The 15747-nt window shown below is 48.8% G+C and overlaps 1 protein-coding gene across 3 annotated transcripts in view; it reads right to left on the bottom strand.

The window, feature by feature from the left end:
- The window catches only part of Erich1 (glutamate rich 1), a 78652-nt gene extending 77859 nt beyond the window's left edge, over positions 1-793 (bottom strand). For all 3 annotated transcript variants that reach the window (XM_026380249.2, XM_026380250.2, XM_077792586.1), the window contains exon 1: positions 699-793. In XM_026380249.2, coding sequence (XP_026236034.2) covers positions 699-720 — 22 coding nt within the window. In that variant the 5' untranslated portion in view covers positions 721-793. The remainder of the gene's footprint in view (positions 1-698) is intronic.
- Positions 794-15747: the final 14954 nt, after the last annotated feature.

The raw sequence follows: 15747 nt of genomic DNA, 5'->3' as shown, positions 1-15747 counted from the left end.
GAGCAGCACCCACCCACTCCTGCACCAGGTGACAGGGGTCTCCCGCGGGTGCTCAGGCCGCCACTCCACAAACTATTCCATCTCGAAGTCCTCACCCCTCCGCGGCCCCCTTTCCCACGCCCCCTAGCCCTGGCGCGCTCTCCCCCACGTCCCCTTCCCCTCACACCCCCTCCCCCTGGCGAGCCCCTCCCCCTCGCCGGCCTCTCCCCTTGGGGAGCCCCTTCCCCCTTGGGGAGCCCCTTCCCCCTTGGGGAGCCCCTTCCCCCTTGGGGAGCCCCTTCCCCCTCGCCGGCCTCTCCCCTTGGGGAGCCCCTTCCCCCTCGCCGGCCTCTCCCCTTGGGGAGCCCCTTCCCCCTCGCCGGCCTCTCCCCTTGGGGAGCCCCTTCCCCCTCGCCGGCCTCTCCCCTTGGGGAGCCCCTTCCCCCTCGCCGGCCTCTCCCCTTGGGGAGCCCCTTCCCCCTCGCCGGCCTCTCCCCTTGGGGAGCCCCTTCCCCCTCGCCGGCCTCTCCCCTTGGGGAGCCCCTTCCCCCTTGGGGAGCCCCTTCCCTCTCGCGGAGCCCCTCCCCCTCGTCAGCCCCTCCTCACACCCCCTTCCCCGGGCGAGCCCCTCCCCCTCCCCCCTCACGAGCCCCTTCCCTCAAAGCCCTTCCACTCTCGGAGGCCCTTCCCTCACCACCCGTCCCCCTCGCCCCGCCTACCGTGCCTCCGGCTCACCGACATCGCAGAGCCGGCAGCTACCCAGTGGCCCACCCAGGGGTCGGGACGCGCGGCGGCGCTTCCGGAGTTAGCCGGCCTAGGCCCGCCCACATGCGGATCGTCCAATCCGGGCCGGGGATGCCTGCCGGGTCCGTCAGTCACTCGCGTTCCTTCCTCGGATCGGCTGGTTCCAGGTTCAGGGCGTGTCCGAGCCTAAGGCCTCGCCCCCGACCGCCTCGCCACGGAGTCTGCGCGGAGGGCGCAGAAGGGGCGGCCTCGGAGCTGGGAGGGGGCGCGCCCGCGGGAGGTGGCGCTGGGGCGCAGGTCCGGGCGCGAGCGCCAGGGAGGAGATCCTGGCCGGCGAGACCGAATCCCGAGGCCTGAGGGAGCCGGGTCCCGGTCGCTCTGTCTGTGTGCGTCGCCGGCCCGTCCCGGCCCCGGTGGCTGCGCGGGACCCCGGTGCTCGGCCGACCTGCGCCTCCGCGGATTCGCCAGTGTGCGGTCCGCACGTGGTGCCCGCTGGGCGCACGGACCCCAGGCGGCCCCGTCCCGAGCGCTCCGGGAGGCAGGGCCGGCAGGGAGGCGCCCTGTGAGGGTCGGCGAGAGCACGCGCGCGGGAGAGGCGCCGCCGGGCTCCGGGCTCCCGCCGTCCGGGAGCCGCGGAGGGTCCTGGGGCGCGAGGTAGCCTGGGGCTCTGCGGGCCGCGGAGGCCAGCGGCGGTCGGTCGGCGGCGCAGTGGAGAGTTCCGATGTGCGTTCCAGAGGTGGTTAGCCGCCGGCCGAAAGCCCACTTCCCTGAGGGAATTGGGAGACTACTTTGAGTCAAATGCAGTGAGAAAGATGTCATGGGCTCGCATCTGTGTTGTCCTTGGAGGTTGTGGGAAGAGGTATAGTGTGGATGTGTGCGAAGGCAAAGTAAAGGAAGTTTACTGGCTGATCCAAGGGGCTGTGACTTTTGGAAAAAGGGAAGTCTAGAATGGACCCGAGATTTTCTTCTGGAAGCTGTAAAGTTGGAGTTGCCCAGATGAGGTGAAACCCTTGGGGGATCTTTTTTGGGTGATGGTGTGCAGCTTCAGACAGGTGACATTCCAGATACTCACAGGATGCACACACCCTTGTGATCAGGAAGGACATGCGCCAGGAAGACCCCCCAGGCAGACATGTCTTCCAAGGACAGCCCTTAGGGCCTCAAACCTTTGGAAAGTGGGGAGATGAGGAGGTCCTAGCTGCAGCCCAAGAGAGGGGGTGTGGCCAGAAGAGAGGGAAGAACAGGGAGTATCACTAAGCCAAGTCAAAGAGATCATTCTTCCCAAATGATGCTGATAGGTCAAGATGAGGACTGGCCACGTACAGTTGGATTTGTTAAGGGCAAGCCATTGATGACTTTGATTACAGTGATTTATTGGAATGTTAGAGGCAAAAACTTGATGGATATTCACAAAGAGAATTGTAGGGGAAACACTGAAGAAGCTGGACCTAGGCTACCCTCTAGTAGGGCCAGGAAAGTGGCTGGTGGCTAGAGGGGTTTTTAACACAAAGTTTGTGTGCCAATTTGGCCTGCTCAAATTGATATTGGAAAATAAGTCCTGTAGGAGAGAGGGAATAAGTGCTGGGATAATGCCCTTCCTTAGGTTACCCTCAAACTTCTTGTTCTTCATTTCAATCATTCTCACCAGCATTCAGGCCTATTCTGGACCTTCCTATGTTTCAGCAAAATCTTCCCAGGAGCCAAGTATTTTCCTCCAGCACTGCTTCTTCAACCATACCCTATTCTTGGAAGACTTGACTACAGAGTCAGTGTCCATTTTGACATCAGTTGACTTCGTGGCCCAACCCATCTTTTCCCTCCATCCCGTCAGTCACTGTACCTACTTCAGCTACAGTCCCCAAGGACTTCCACGTCACCAACTCTAGCACAAACTTATCCGTCCTCCTATAACACTGTTCGCAGAAGCACCATAAGCCCAGCTGCCACACCAGCTTCTGGAGACATCATTGCTTCCTCACTCCCTCCTCTCTTCCCACATGACCCATCCAGAAAAATCTCAAACATCCTTGTAACATTCCTTACTTCCCCTGCCAAATTTGTGTTTTCATCATCTCTCACTGAGATTTCTTTAGGCATTTAAAAATTGATCTCCCAGGTCCCACTCTTCATTTCTCATTCCCACCCCATCACCTTCTTTTCTCACTGCAGCCAGAAAGATCTTTTAAAAATTCCACTGCCATTCAAAAATCCACGGTAATCCATCACAGCAACAAGGCACAGAGAAAAATCATACAATCTTAACAACAGGTATAGAGAAAACTTTTGATAAAGTGTAACGTCTGTTCATGATTGCAAAAAAAAAAAAAAAAACAAACAAACAAACAAAAAAACCTGAAACTCAGCTAACAACAAATAGAAGGTGACTTCTTCCACTGGATAAAGAACATTTATAAAAACTCTACAGCTAGTAATAAAAGACTAGCAGGTTCTCCACTAAGAACTAGAATCAGGAACTAGAATGTTCCTTCTCACCATTGCTTTTCAACACCATACTAGAAAATCTAGCTAATATAATAAGACAAGAAAAAATAAATAAAAGGTATATAGATTGGAAAGGGAGAAATAAAACTTTTTTTTTCTGCAAAATTGCCCTGCTCAAAATCATACATTGGATCTTCACTGTGTATGACACAATTCTAAGTCCTTAAAATGTTATAAAAATGCTACTCTCTCCCTTACTCACTTAGTTCTGGTTATTCTAATTGGTCATTTAGAAGAAAAAGCACTAAGTCTTCAGGCCTGCTCTTCTGTCAGGAACCCTTTTACAACCACTGCCTAATTCCCTTTCTTCTTTAAAGTTCTGACATGCCAATTTCTGACTTCTTCTCATCTACTCACTTTTACCTAGAACCTTGCTGGTAGTTCTCTTTGATGCTGTGGGGCTATGGGTATTACTGGGGATGTGGAGGTGGAGGGAGTAACCCTTGATCTTTGGGGGATGGAATTCATCTGAAAACACATCCCACCTTCCCATTCTCAGGTACATTCCATGCTGTGCCTTAGAGAGTTCCTGGGGAGATTTAGGCCAGTTGCCTTCAGGAATGACCAGCCTGCTAATGCATCTTCCACTAGCTTTTCTCTCTCTCTCTCTCTCTCTCTCTCTCTCTCTCTCTCTCTCTCTCTCTCTCTCTCTCTCTATTTCCCTGTCTCTGTTTCCTCTATTTTCTGGGGATCCATCTCTCAAATATAGTATCTGCACTCAAGTCCTTGTCCTAGGTTCTCCTTGGGGGAGAACCTAGAGGAAGATTTAACTTACTACTTGCTCAGCTCAAAGAGTTCTTCCCTGATATCACACACTATTAACAGCACTTTTCATTCACCAGCAACACTCTTTATCTTTCCTTCAGAGACTCAATTGTATTTGTGATTGCACATCATTCCTGTGACTTTTAACATGACTTCATACCTAGACTGGAAGATCCATGTGTTTAGTGTCTCTTTTTTGGTTCTATGGTAAAGGGCATCTCATGAATCTAACCAGGATCTATCCCGACATGGCCACTGTTGCTGAATTTGCCAGATTGCTGTGGGTTGTTAGTACAACTTCCAGGAGATGAATTCTTTTCCCCTGGCTCGGGCCATCTATGTTCAGCCTTATCAAGCAGAACAGGGTCAGAGCATCTGGACCAAATTCAATAATAAAGAGGTGTTGTTCGGTTCGTGGGATCCCAGGGCACCAGGGGTGGATCCCTCTTTCCTAAGAACACTAGGACTAGCCGGTGGATAGTAGGAAGTTCCGTTTTACAGTGCCTACAGTCATGGCTTGCTCTAAGAGCAGCTGAGTGCCTTGAAGACACTAGAGGACGTATCCTGTTCTGTACTGGCTCTCTATGCCCAGTAAGCCCTGTGGTGGTGGTGGTGAAGACCTCACACTGCAAGTCAGTTCTTATGAATGCGCCGGCGGGTCCCTAATGTCGGTTAAGCACTGGCTGAGCCTTCCCAGGTGTTGAGTAATGTGTGTAGGTAGGTTCCCAGGCTAACTTTCAAGCAAGTTGAACGGTTGTCCTGTGTCCCAAGCCACCGCGGTCTCAGAGCCCTTGGTGTCCCCGGGTAACCCGCCGCTCCTGGCGCAACAGTTGGGTCCGGTGGTACAGCCGGCCTTGCGGTCGAGCTGTGCGCGCGCTCCCGGGCTCTGCGCGCCTAGAGACCAGGCTGCAGGGTAGCCGCCGCGCCGCGGCCTGGGCGCTCCCCCGAGGCGCGCGGGCGCCGGGTCCTTCCCCAGATGGAGCTGCGCGCCGGCCGCCCCCCAGTGCGCCGGTGCCTCCCCGGGCTCCAAGTGCGCAGGCGCCGGCCCCGAGGACCGACAGTGCGCGGGGCTGGAGCGCGGTCGGAGCGCACGGTGGCGGTGGTGGCGGCGGCGAAAGACTGAAGGATCGCGGGCGGACGGCGGACCCACAGACCTAGGAGCTTAGGAGTCGGCGGCTGTGCCGCACGTGCCGCCTGGCTGGAGGGGTGGCCACCTAGCCATGTCACCTAGTACCTGCTGAACTAGGAGTGCTTGAGGATGTCCGCGCTGAGGAAGGTGCGAACCGCCTGGGGCCGGGGGAAGGGGGACCGACACTCCGGGGCGCTGGACCTCGAGACCCGTAGGGGCGAGTAGGGGGCGGTGCGGTGTGATCAACCTGCGTGGACCCTCTGAGAATGGCTACATGGGGGCGGGGGCGGCTAGGGGACACCGGGGGTAACCTGTGTTAGGGGATTCTTCGCTGAGCTCCTCGCTGGGCTGCTACCGGACCCCGGGTTCCTGGGGTACTGGAGCCTGCGAGGAGCTGGGTGAGGCGGAGGTGTGAAATTTCCGGTGGAACCCCGCCGGGAGGAACGCGACACGAGAGCGCCGGCTGGCGAGGGTCTGCACGCCCGGCTCCTGGAGGCAGCTGTGGGGGAACGGGGGCAGCAGCCAGCGACTTGCATCCGCCCTCCCCCAGCCCAGGTGGGAACGCCGCCCAGACTGGGAATGAAGGAAAGGTGCTGGGAGCTGGGCAGCTGGGCTGTGCGTGGTGGTCGTGGAGGCCGGGAGGGGTCATTTGAGCTGGGTCGCAGCGGCTGTCGCGATGAGCGCGACCACAGGCTGCTCTACGGGAGGGGGTGGCCGCCGCCTGCTCTCCAAGTGCGAGCAGGAGCACGGGGGCTTTTTTAGGGGTGGTTGCTAAGCGAGGCGCTACCCAGCGCAGGGTTTTGTAACTAAGCCTCCCCCGGCAGCGGCTGTTGCTGTTCTCGGGCTTCTTCGCTAACGATCGCAGCAGAAATAATGAGGATGTAATTATTACAGCCTGCGCGGCGAGGGGGTGGGGGGCGGCAAGCACCGGCTCTTCTGCCTGGCACTGGCCAGGTGGGGCCGGGCGGGTGGGGGCTGCTCTCGCTCCTCGGCGTCCTCCTAGCGCGTCTGTCGCTTGGAGCGAGCGCGACCAGGACCTGGGCGGGGGCTCTTAGGAAAGAGTACAGAGGTGGGGAGGGACGACAAGCAGAGCGCCTCCGCTAGGGATGAGGGGTCGCAGGTACAGAGCCGAGCGCGGCGGCTGTGGGGTGCTTTGCATCCGAAACTCCACGTCTCCTGCGTGGCTTTTCCCCACTTCTTAGCGAACATTGTGCCAGCCACCCGCTTGTCGCTTCTCTCAAACGAATGACGATTTCTGCTAAGGTTGGAATCCGAAATGCGTGACTTATCAGCAGTGGCGGTCTCGAATCGATTAAAAATAAAGGGATGGGTAGCCAGTCCATCCTCTGCCTTGGCTGATCTTCCCGCCCGGGCTGTGGATGGCGAGGCACACCGCGCAGCCGCTCCCCTGGTGTCCAGCAAGGGGCCTCGGGCTCACTCTCCGTGACCCGCTCACGTCCCTTAACTTCCTATCTGAGTGGAGCCAGAACCCAGTGATGTGTATGTACTTTACCGAAGACTCGCTGCAGAAGGTGAATCAATCACATTTGCAATTGGAAAACAACCCAGTGTCTTGGATGGCCCCGGGGGAGTTCGGGCACCCTTTCAGGAGGACTCCTCACAGGTCTCCAGGTCGATCTCGCCTGGGAAGTAACCACCCTGCACCAGAGGTTAAAGTGCACCTCAACACCATTCTGCTCTTACTGCCTTCATGTTTTCTGTGGAAGGTAATAGAGCATAAGGGGAAAGAAAGGTGAAATGATGAAAAAGATGGTAAATTTTGGCAGGTCAAATTGTTACTTTGGTGTTTAAAAAAATGTCATTAATCAGGATTTTTCAGTAGCCAAATCGTCTTGTGCAGGCAGCTGGGTGACTCACAGAGTTGGCTCCCATGGTAATTGTAGAGTATATGTACTGTTTCCTTTTAGATGGTGTGACTTTTCATTACTTGGAGGAGAACAAATTAGAATGTTTTATACCCCACATCTGGCTGCATGGCTGGGCTCAAGCACCCAGAGCTGGGAAGATGGTGGACCTGGTGAGAGAAAGTAGGAGGAGTCCTGCCCTAACCCTGTTATCCACTTCCTATTACTCAAGGTCTTTCCCAAGAAATGTGGGATTTGTTCTTAAAGACAAGCTGCCAGGGCACTGGCACTCTGTGTCTGTGAGCCTTCTTCCTGCCCCTTTGCATCTCCTGCATCACCTGCCTCCTGAGTTCTTGGTGAAGAGGTCAGTGGAGGGGCAGTAACTTCAGTTCTTGAGGCATCATGTGAATTTGTATGCTGCATTTTAGGTTAAAGGGTAAACTTAGTAAGCAGAGTACCATGTCAAATAATATAAATTGATGAAATTAAAAATTTCTCTGAACAAGGATTTTTTTTTCTCTCAGAGAAGCACTCTAGGTTGACTTTACCTTACTAAGCATTGTTCCCTTTCCTTTTAAAGAGCTTTGCATTTACTATCCAGTTATCCAAAGTGGTGCTCCTTGAGGCAAAAAGAAGCACACTTATTTACTTATGTTTTTGTATGCTTCAGGCTACCTGTGATCTGGATGGGATAATAATGATGTTTTTATAGATTTCAGATTTCATTACATTTTTTCTCCTCAATGACATGTATGTCCTTCTATTGCAATTCATAGCTTTTCCCATTTTCATCCCCTTTAGTTTTGAAATTGCTGGAAATTCCAAATTGAATATTAAAGGCAGATATATACTTCACAAAATCTAAATAATATTGAATTCTGTGTCCCTGAAACCTGATCAATTCTGAAATTTGAGGAATATGTTTTAAGTATCAGAGAATTTGTTATTTTCATCTTATTTATTTATTTATTTATTTTTTGTACTGGGGATTGAACTCAGGAGCACTCGACCACTGAGCCACATCCCCAGACCTATTTTGTATTTTATTTAGAGACAGGGTCTCACTGAGTTGCTTAGTGCCTCACTTTTTGCCAAGGCTGGCTTTGAACACACAATCCTCCTGCTTCGGTCTCCTGAGCTGCTGGGATTACAGGCATGCATCACCATGCCTGGCTGTTTTTCCCCCTTTTAATACATTATCTCCCATAATATTGAAATTGAGGAAATTTCATAATTTTTTAATAATGATATTTGAAGAAAAACCTCTCAGATACCTAAAGAATAGCTTGAAATGCACTTTGATCATAGATTTATAAGGAAGTTAATTAAGTATATTATCTATGGACCTTTGGAATGGATATTCCATGGTCATTCAATGGCCATGATAAAATCACCATGATTCATCGTTTGGCCAGATGGGAGTCATATTCAAAGCATCACAGAACGTTGCTATAAAAGAATTACAGCCTACCACACAGGAAGTTGGGAGCAAAAACATTCTATGCAGTTAAAGTATTCTTAACCACAGTTTTACCTAGTAGTTGTTATTCATCATAGAAGAATTCCTGGCTCATTACCATTTTAATGGTATGTTGTTTCTAGGTGCTCAGTGTGTATAAAGCTGAGTGTAGTAATTCGCATGTCTCATGACAAAAGCACTCTGGTTTTCAGGAGGTCAAGCATCTGGGCCGACTGGTCATGGGTTGTAGGCTGTGCAGACTCCAGTGTAGATCTGCAGCTGCTCTTGGTCAGCTCCCCTTCTAGGTGTTCAGAACAGAGGCAGACAGCAGATTTGGATTCCACATTAATCTCCTTGACAATGGCAGCTGGCATTCATATGTGAACTACTGGTTTTCTTTTTTCCTGCCATTGTTCCTTGCTTTGACTTCATCTACCCATGAGAAGACTTCTCCCACCATCAGCTCTGGGTTTTCTCTCACTATCCTTCCTCCTAGCTCCAAGAGCAACTGCAGCTTCTTTTGGCTGTTCTCCATCCCCCACAAAGGGCACTATAGATGCTTCTAAGATGCACTCCCACCCCGCGGCCACTGGTGATTTTTTATGGGATACCAGTTCTTGAACATTGTATCTTTCTTTCCTGATGTTCCAGGAAAGTTAAGTTAGGTTTACTGGCCAATTACAATGAGTTCTGGTGTATTTGTGCAGTATGAATTTATTCCAAGACCCTTGGAAGGAGGATCCCCAACTCAGGGTATGGCTCTGGCAGGCCAACCTCTTGTAGTCACAGGAGTCCGTCCCTCTCTTGAGTCAGGAAATTCTCCAGGAAATTCTCCCTTTGAATTGGGTCTTCTTCCCAGACATCCAAATGGGGTGGGTTTAGTTTCTTCAAAAGTTTCCATGTCAAAGCTTTCATTGTGGGGTAAAAATTGTTCATTACCAGGTGATATATATATATATTTTTTATCCAGTATGCTTCTTATGAGGGAAAAAAGGAACAAAATTTAAATCAATCATTTCTGGAAATGAATAGACATTTGGAATCAGCTCATCCTTAAAGCTGAAGCAGCAGTTTTAAAAAGTAGCCTTGTGAAAATAATTGGTCATTGTTTTAAAAATTATATCCCAAGTCAGGTGCAGTGTCCTATGCCTATCATCACAGCAGCTCAGGAGTCGGGGCCAAAGGACAGTAAATTCAAGGCCAGTCTTACCAACTTAGCAAGGCTCTAAGCAACTTGATGAGACCCTCTCTCTAAATAAAATCTAAAAGAGGACTAGGAATGTAACTCAGAGGTAAGTGCCCTTGGTAACAGGTTCCAGAATACAGTCAAAAGGAAAAAAATGGGAATTACCCCCTCAGGCCCATACAGTACATATGTTAAGCCAATCAACATTAAAAAAACAAACCAACAAACCAACAAACAGAACGTGGTTTTGTGCTTAGTGAACATTTGTCTTGTTATTTCTACGATGCTGATGAGCAGCCTTCTGTCCTGTCAGCACAAGGCCGTGACTATGAGGCAGGTCTTCTGTGGGCCTGCCTGGGCTGCCGAGTGGCACTGAGAATCTCTTTGGCCTTCCTATGCTTCAGTTTCCTCCACACTCAGAGAGGTGCAGTGTTACCTTGCTAGGTAGCTGTGGGATCTCAGAAGCCTTGAGAACTGTGTAAGTGCTCAATACTGAACTTATTTAACCCTGCAGCAGTAAAGCCAGGTTTCGGTGTGGGCCACCTTTGTTGGATGTTATCGAGCCATTGAGTTCCCATACAGCTTTAGTGATTATTATGATTAGTCATCTTTTACTTATTTATATATTGTTTGGCTATTTCTTTTTCTTAAGTTTTTTTGACTGAGCTCTACCACAAAAAGCATGGTCAGAAATGTTAACAAAATAGAAATAGGAAGAGCCAGCCAGTGTGATGACCATGAAAGTGAATGCATTCTCCAGGCATCACATTTGACTTTGAGCTCAGCTCCTTGGGAGTCAAGTCAACAACAACAAACCCCACAAACCCTCCCCTGATTTCCTTATCAGGGTGGACATTCAAACTAATTTTCCAGTGGAAAAAAGTTTTCCCTAGTCTTAAATCATAAAATACTTTTTCATAGTAGATCTGATATACAAGAGTTAGACTTACATAACATGTAACACAGAAGTATCTTTCATGATTGTATCTTGTAGTAGACTTTGAAGGAAACCAAAAGTCAAACACATACACAACCTGCAGGAGGGCATGGTAATCCTTTTCTAGTATTTACACATTACCTCTGTGACCAGGTGGTAAACTATGGGTACAGGAGCCCAGTCTTCATGTCTTTGCACCACCCACAAATCTGTTGTAGTTACTGTTAAAGACACATGAATTCATGCTGCGAATCTTACAGACCAGTCAAGTTTCTTGAGTTTTCTGTATCTTCATGATCCCTAAAGACTTGGTGTGTAAATGCCCAGTAAACCTGTTTTAGTTCAAGGCAAGTGCCCCTGCCATCCTAAAAGTGGCAGATGAGGAGGGGGTCCCCCATAACTCCAAATGCTGCTGGAATGACCTCCTGAAAACTCATCATTAAGTGAATGTGCCATAAGAATGTCGTACATTCAGCCTGCCGAACATAACACCCCAGTCAGCTGCCATGTCCGTGCTCAGAACACACATTAGAATCATCTAACACAACATGATTTTATAATACAGGGCTGACTATTTCATGTAACTTATGGAATGCTGTACTGAAAGAGAGAAATGGAGTGTTGTGTGGGTATGCTTTCAGACCATTGGTAATGGGGATGATCTGTGTCGTCTCTGGCCTGATACTACTTCCAGTCCTTCTCCTCACTCCTGCTCCACACACTGGGAAAAGTCTTCCTTCACTCAAGGGGAACTCAGAGGCCATTTCAGCAGATCTGCTCAGACCAGATGGCACTGGTGTTTCTCTGCAGCTGCCGGGACGGCACCCATGCTGCCTCGTCTGCTTTGTCTTCCCAGCTCCCCTCTTTGAAGGGCAGCTTCATGAGGAAGGGTCTCTTGTCCTCATTGTGCTTGGCTCCTGGCTTAGGAGGTCCTGTTTGACCGTGAGTGGGTCAGATGCATGAGCAGAGCAGAACGGTGGTCTCCTGGGCACCCGTCTCCATTTCCCCAGGTCTGGGTGGTGTCACCCTGCCCCTCCCTCCACGCTGTTCCTTGGGTCCTTATCTAGCTGCACGCCATTGGACTCCGTGCCTTCGCCCTCGTTTAGCAATTTCTTCTTTTATGTCTTTCCCTCACATTTGCTCTTCCAGACCTTGTTGAAGGCTACTTCCCTGTGGTGTGTCTCCCAGGCTTGGTGCCAGATGAGGTCATCCTCTCAGCCCTGCCTTTGTGCTCTTGGAGAGTACGGTCTGTGGAAGTCATGCTGGGGTTCCTGAGGCAGGGCAGTGTCTGGCACTGTGCTCAGCACTGCAGAGATGGCAAGGAAGGGGACAGGACTGGTGCCCCTGTCCCCACATCTGCTGTAGAGCTATAGACCATACTACTCAGAAAACATCTGGGTGAATAAGTAAATCCACACCCATAGAAGACCCTATTACAGTACCCAGTTCCTCATCTGCACTTCTCATCCATTCTGTCTCAGTTGTGTTTATGTATGATCCTGACAGGAAACTGTAAGCATATTGATGAGTTTGTATGTTTTTCTATTTGCTCGCATGCTCTCTCTCTCTCACTCTCGCTCTCTCTCTCTCTCTCTCTCTCTCTCTCTCTCTCTCTCTCTCTGTCTCTTTCTTTGCTCTTAATGTAAAACCTTTGGTCCTTTAAAAATAATTTCAGTTTTTATGATACTTTCTGAACAAATTTATGAACCTCTGTTTTCTGACTGTCAAATGCTTCGTATAGACTGTATTGTAGATAATAAGGAAACTTGAATCCACAGTTGAGAGTTGTAGTTTTGAACTTTTGTTGGTGGCCCTTCTAGTATATGACATTTCTGAGTTTAAAACAAAGTGTTCTAGGTTATCAATAGAATTAGATTCCAAGTTTTATTTTTGTTGTGAAAAAGGAACTACATATTTCTTTGAGGTAGCTAGACAGTATTTCTTATTCAATTCATCTACTTGCCTGCTTCTCAAATGATGTTATCCTAAGCACCAGAAATTTCAAAAGAAAACTTATGCATTGTACACATATGACTATATCACAACAAATCCCAACATTATATATGATTATAATGCACCAAAAAAAAAAAACCCCTCAGAAAATCTTGAAATTTAGATTGGTCTCATAAAGATTGCAGTCCCTGGCCTAGCCTTTGAATCCACACTAGTCTGAAACAGGGCTCTACTTATTCTGGTGAATCTCATGAATTTGGGAGCTAAAAATAAAGGCATACATTTTTTCTCATAAATAACATACAGAAATTTAATTTTATTCCTACAATATGAAAGGATGTTTGTGAATTATAAATGTCTTTTGGGGATGGGGATATGGCTCAGTGTCATAGCACTTGGTTTGATCCCTACTACAGCAAAACAAATATAAATAAATAATAAAGTGAAAAATAAGTAAAATTTTCTTTACATATAACTAGTCCCAGCATGTTCATGTCTGGGAACTTATCCTAAGGAAATAATCATGAATTGGTAGGAAGTTATCTAAGCAGATGTTTGCTCTAGCTTTGTTTCATAGCATAATATTAGAAAATGGCAACAGCAGAGACTGGATGAAGTTATTATGGGGGGCCATACTGTAAGAAACACACCAGTTAAAAAGACGAATGTTAAATATCAATACCACAAGATGTTTCTGTCCTGTGAAGTGATTGCAAGATAGCATGCACAGCATCCTACATGCCCATGGAGCCCCTGAACTTGGAGACAGAGGGAAGACTGAAGGGTCCCCGTCAGCCCAGTCCCAGCCTGTCTTCACAATGGTTAGGGTAGCTGCACAAGGTAGTCTGTGCTGCCTTGCGTGTCCTGACTGGGCCAGCTGTCAACTCCTCTCCCCTTGATGATCCACTTTGTCCCTTCAGCTTCCAGTTCCCTGTGCTGCGTACTGTCTGGAGTTAGGGCCTTGACATGGGCTGCCACAACCTGGAGGGCTCCTGTGCACCATGCTTTCCTCCTTCCTCAGCTCCCTTTACTTTTTCCCCATATAGTGCTTCTCAGTTGACCTTCATGCTCTGGGCCATTTCCCTTGCTGCTTTCTCATGTGCTGTGTGATTTGCTTATTTATTCTTAATATTTGTCTATTGATGAATAGCATTGACTGGGCACTTCTTGTGTGCCAGGTTAATTAAGGCACCCATGTTGACTTATTCTCTCATAGCTCTGTGGGGTTAGGACTGCTGTTTTGCATGCTGCAGAGGAGACTGAGGGAGAGAGTCTGAAGTCAGGGACACAGTCTGGCCAGAGCTGCAGACCTCAACATGGTGTGCTGCTTTAGAGCTGGAATTTGTAATCACCACCATGAATGTTGCTGGTGGAGATAGAAGCTTTATGAGGACAGGTGTTTGTCCATTTGGTCACTGCTTTATCTTAAGCATCTGAAACCTGCTGGGCAAGAGGCATCTGGTCAGTGTTTCCTGAATCTATGAATGCTGAGCCATAATGATTTTGATTTTCCTGTCTGTGTCAATGTCTTGGGCCTCACATATACAGAGTCCCATGGATAGGACTTAAATAAGGATATCTGTTAGCTCCTATAGTAAAGGATCTCTGCAGGATGGGGTCACCCTTCTGTTCCATGGCTGTCACTACTGTGACATTCCCTCTGGAAGGCATGGCAGCAGTAAGCAGAGGAGAGACTTGTTCCCTCAGCAGGGTTTGCCAGCCTCCATAATGTGTCTATGTGGAACATGATACAAGTGGGCTTCTGGCTTGTACAAGTTCAAAATAGTTTTCCTTGGCTTGTGGTGGCCTTGCCCAGCACGGTCATTCTGTCCATAGGCCCTTGTGATTGATGGCTCTGTCATTGTCAGGAGAGAGCTCTGTGGTCACCCTATGCATCCTCAACCAGCAGGAGAGAGCATGGCGGGTGGTGTGTAGGAAGGTTTTTAGGCTTAGCCTTCTGCTCATACTGTATCAGCCTCCGTCAGTGTCACACATACCTACCTGCAGGGATGTGGACCCACACAGGCCATCAGCTGATCTCTGCAGTGAAGGAACTTTAGAAGTCCCCTGGAAGACTTTGCCTTACATCTTGGCCTGTCTGCATCAACTATTGACCAGATAACCAACATTTGGGGATTCGGTTAATCTTAATATGCCTTCTGGACTCAGCTGTCCCTGGTTCCCCTGTGGTCATGCAGTAAGTTAGAACTGGAGAACAGCTGACCTCTCTGTTAGGAGAGGAGGAGTGGCTGGATGCTCATTCACAAACAACATCTCCTGTAACTGTTCTTGTGTTCTGAATTGCCTATGGCATGTGTACTTTGGTAACCTAATGAAGCCTTACAGACTTCTTTTAATGTTCATCCAATAAAAGGACTGCAAAAAATATTGTAAACATTTAAGCAGAAATCTCCTCTGAACATCCATTAAACTTTGTTGGAAATTTCATTCATGACTTGTCAGTCATTTGTGCATTAACTATTGATTGGATTTAGCAGCTATGCCACTTGTGGGTCTCTGGCTAAGTGAGACTGACACTTTGGAAGGACCTGGGCTAGTGTACAGAACCAAGGGAAAAGCTGAAGAACAGGTGCAGGAAGGTTGCAACCCTGGCAGCTCAATAGCAGGGCAAAAGGGCTGCAGCCACTCTCCATCTCTGCCTTGCTGTTTTCACAATGCAACTCCATGGAGTTCCATAGCTCAGCCAGCTGCTTTGTTTTAGTTGAGAAGTACCAGATACCTGGGAAGAGGGAAAGGTGTGAGTCACTCAAGACAATGGCAGTGCAAATACATGGAGTCATGTACTGGGTGCAGAAGTCTCTTACCTGTCTTCTCTTCTCCTAGCAAAGCAATATAGTCCAAGTCACAGAGGTGAGAGATATCCTACTTTGTATCATCTTATAATGCATTCTAGTATTTTTTAAAAAGAAAATACTTGCATATGTAGTGGGTAAAATCCAGATCCTTGGTGTTACAAATTCATTAATAGCATCACTAATTACTATTCAAAATATTAATTATCTGCAGCATGCACAATTCATTCTTTTGGTCCTGCCTGAGAGTCTTTGCTCAGTTCTTTAAGTCTTTCTTCTATAATATGTATAGGTGGTTCTTTGAAATTCATTCATTCTTTTCTTTTGGAACAAGAATTAGGCAAAACCCAGAGGCCTATGTTTTATTGTACAGTGTGGTAATGCATTCCCTTGGCTCCCAGATCTTTTCTTCCTG

Source organism: Urocitellus parryii, chromosome 14 (genome assembly GCF_045843805.1).
Source record: "Urocitellus parryii isolate mUroPar1 chromosome 14, mUroPar1.hap1, whole genome shotgun sequence".
NCBI lineage: Eukaryota > Metazoa > Chordata > Mammalia > Rodentia > Sciuridae > Urocitellus > Urocitellus parryii.
The sequence above is the reverse complement of the archived record's forward strand: the minus strand, read 5'-3'. Positions and strand labels throughout refer to the sequence as shown.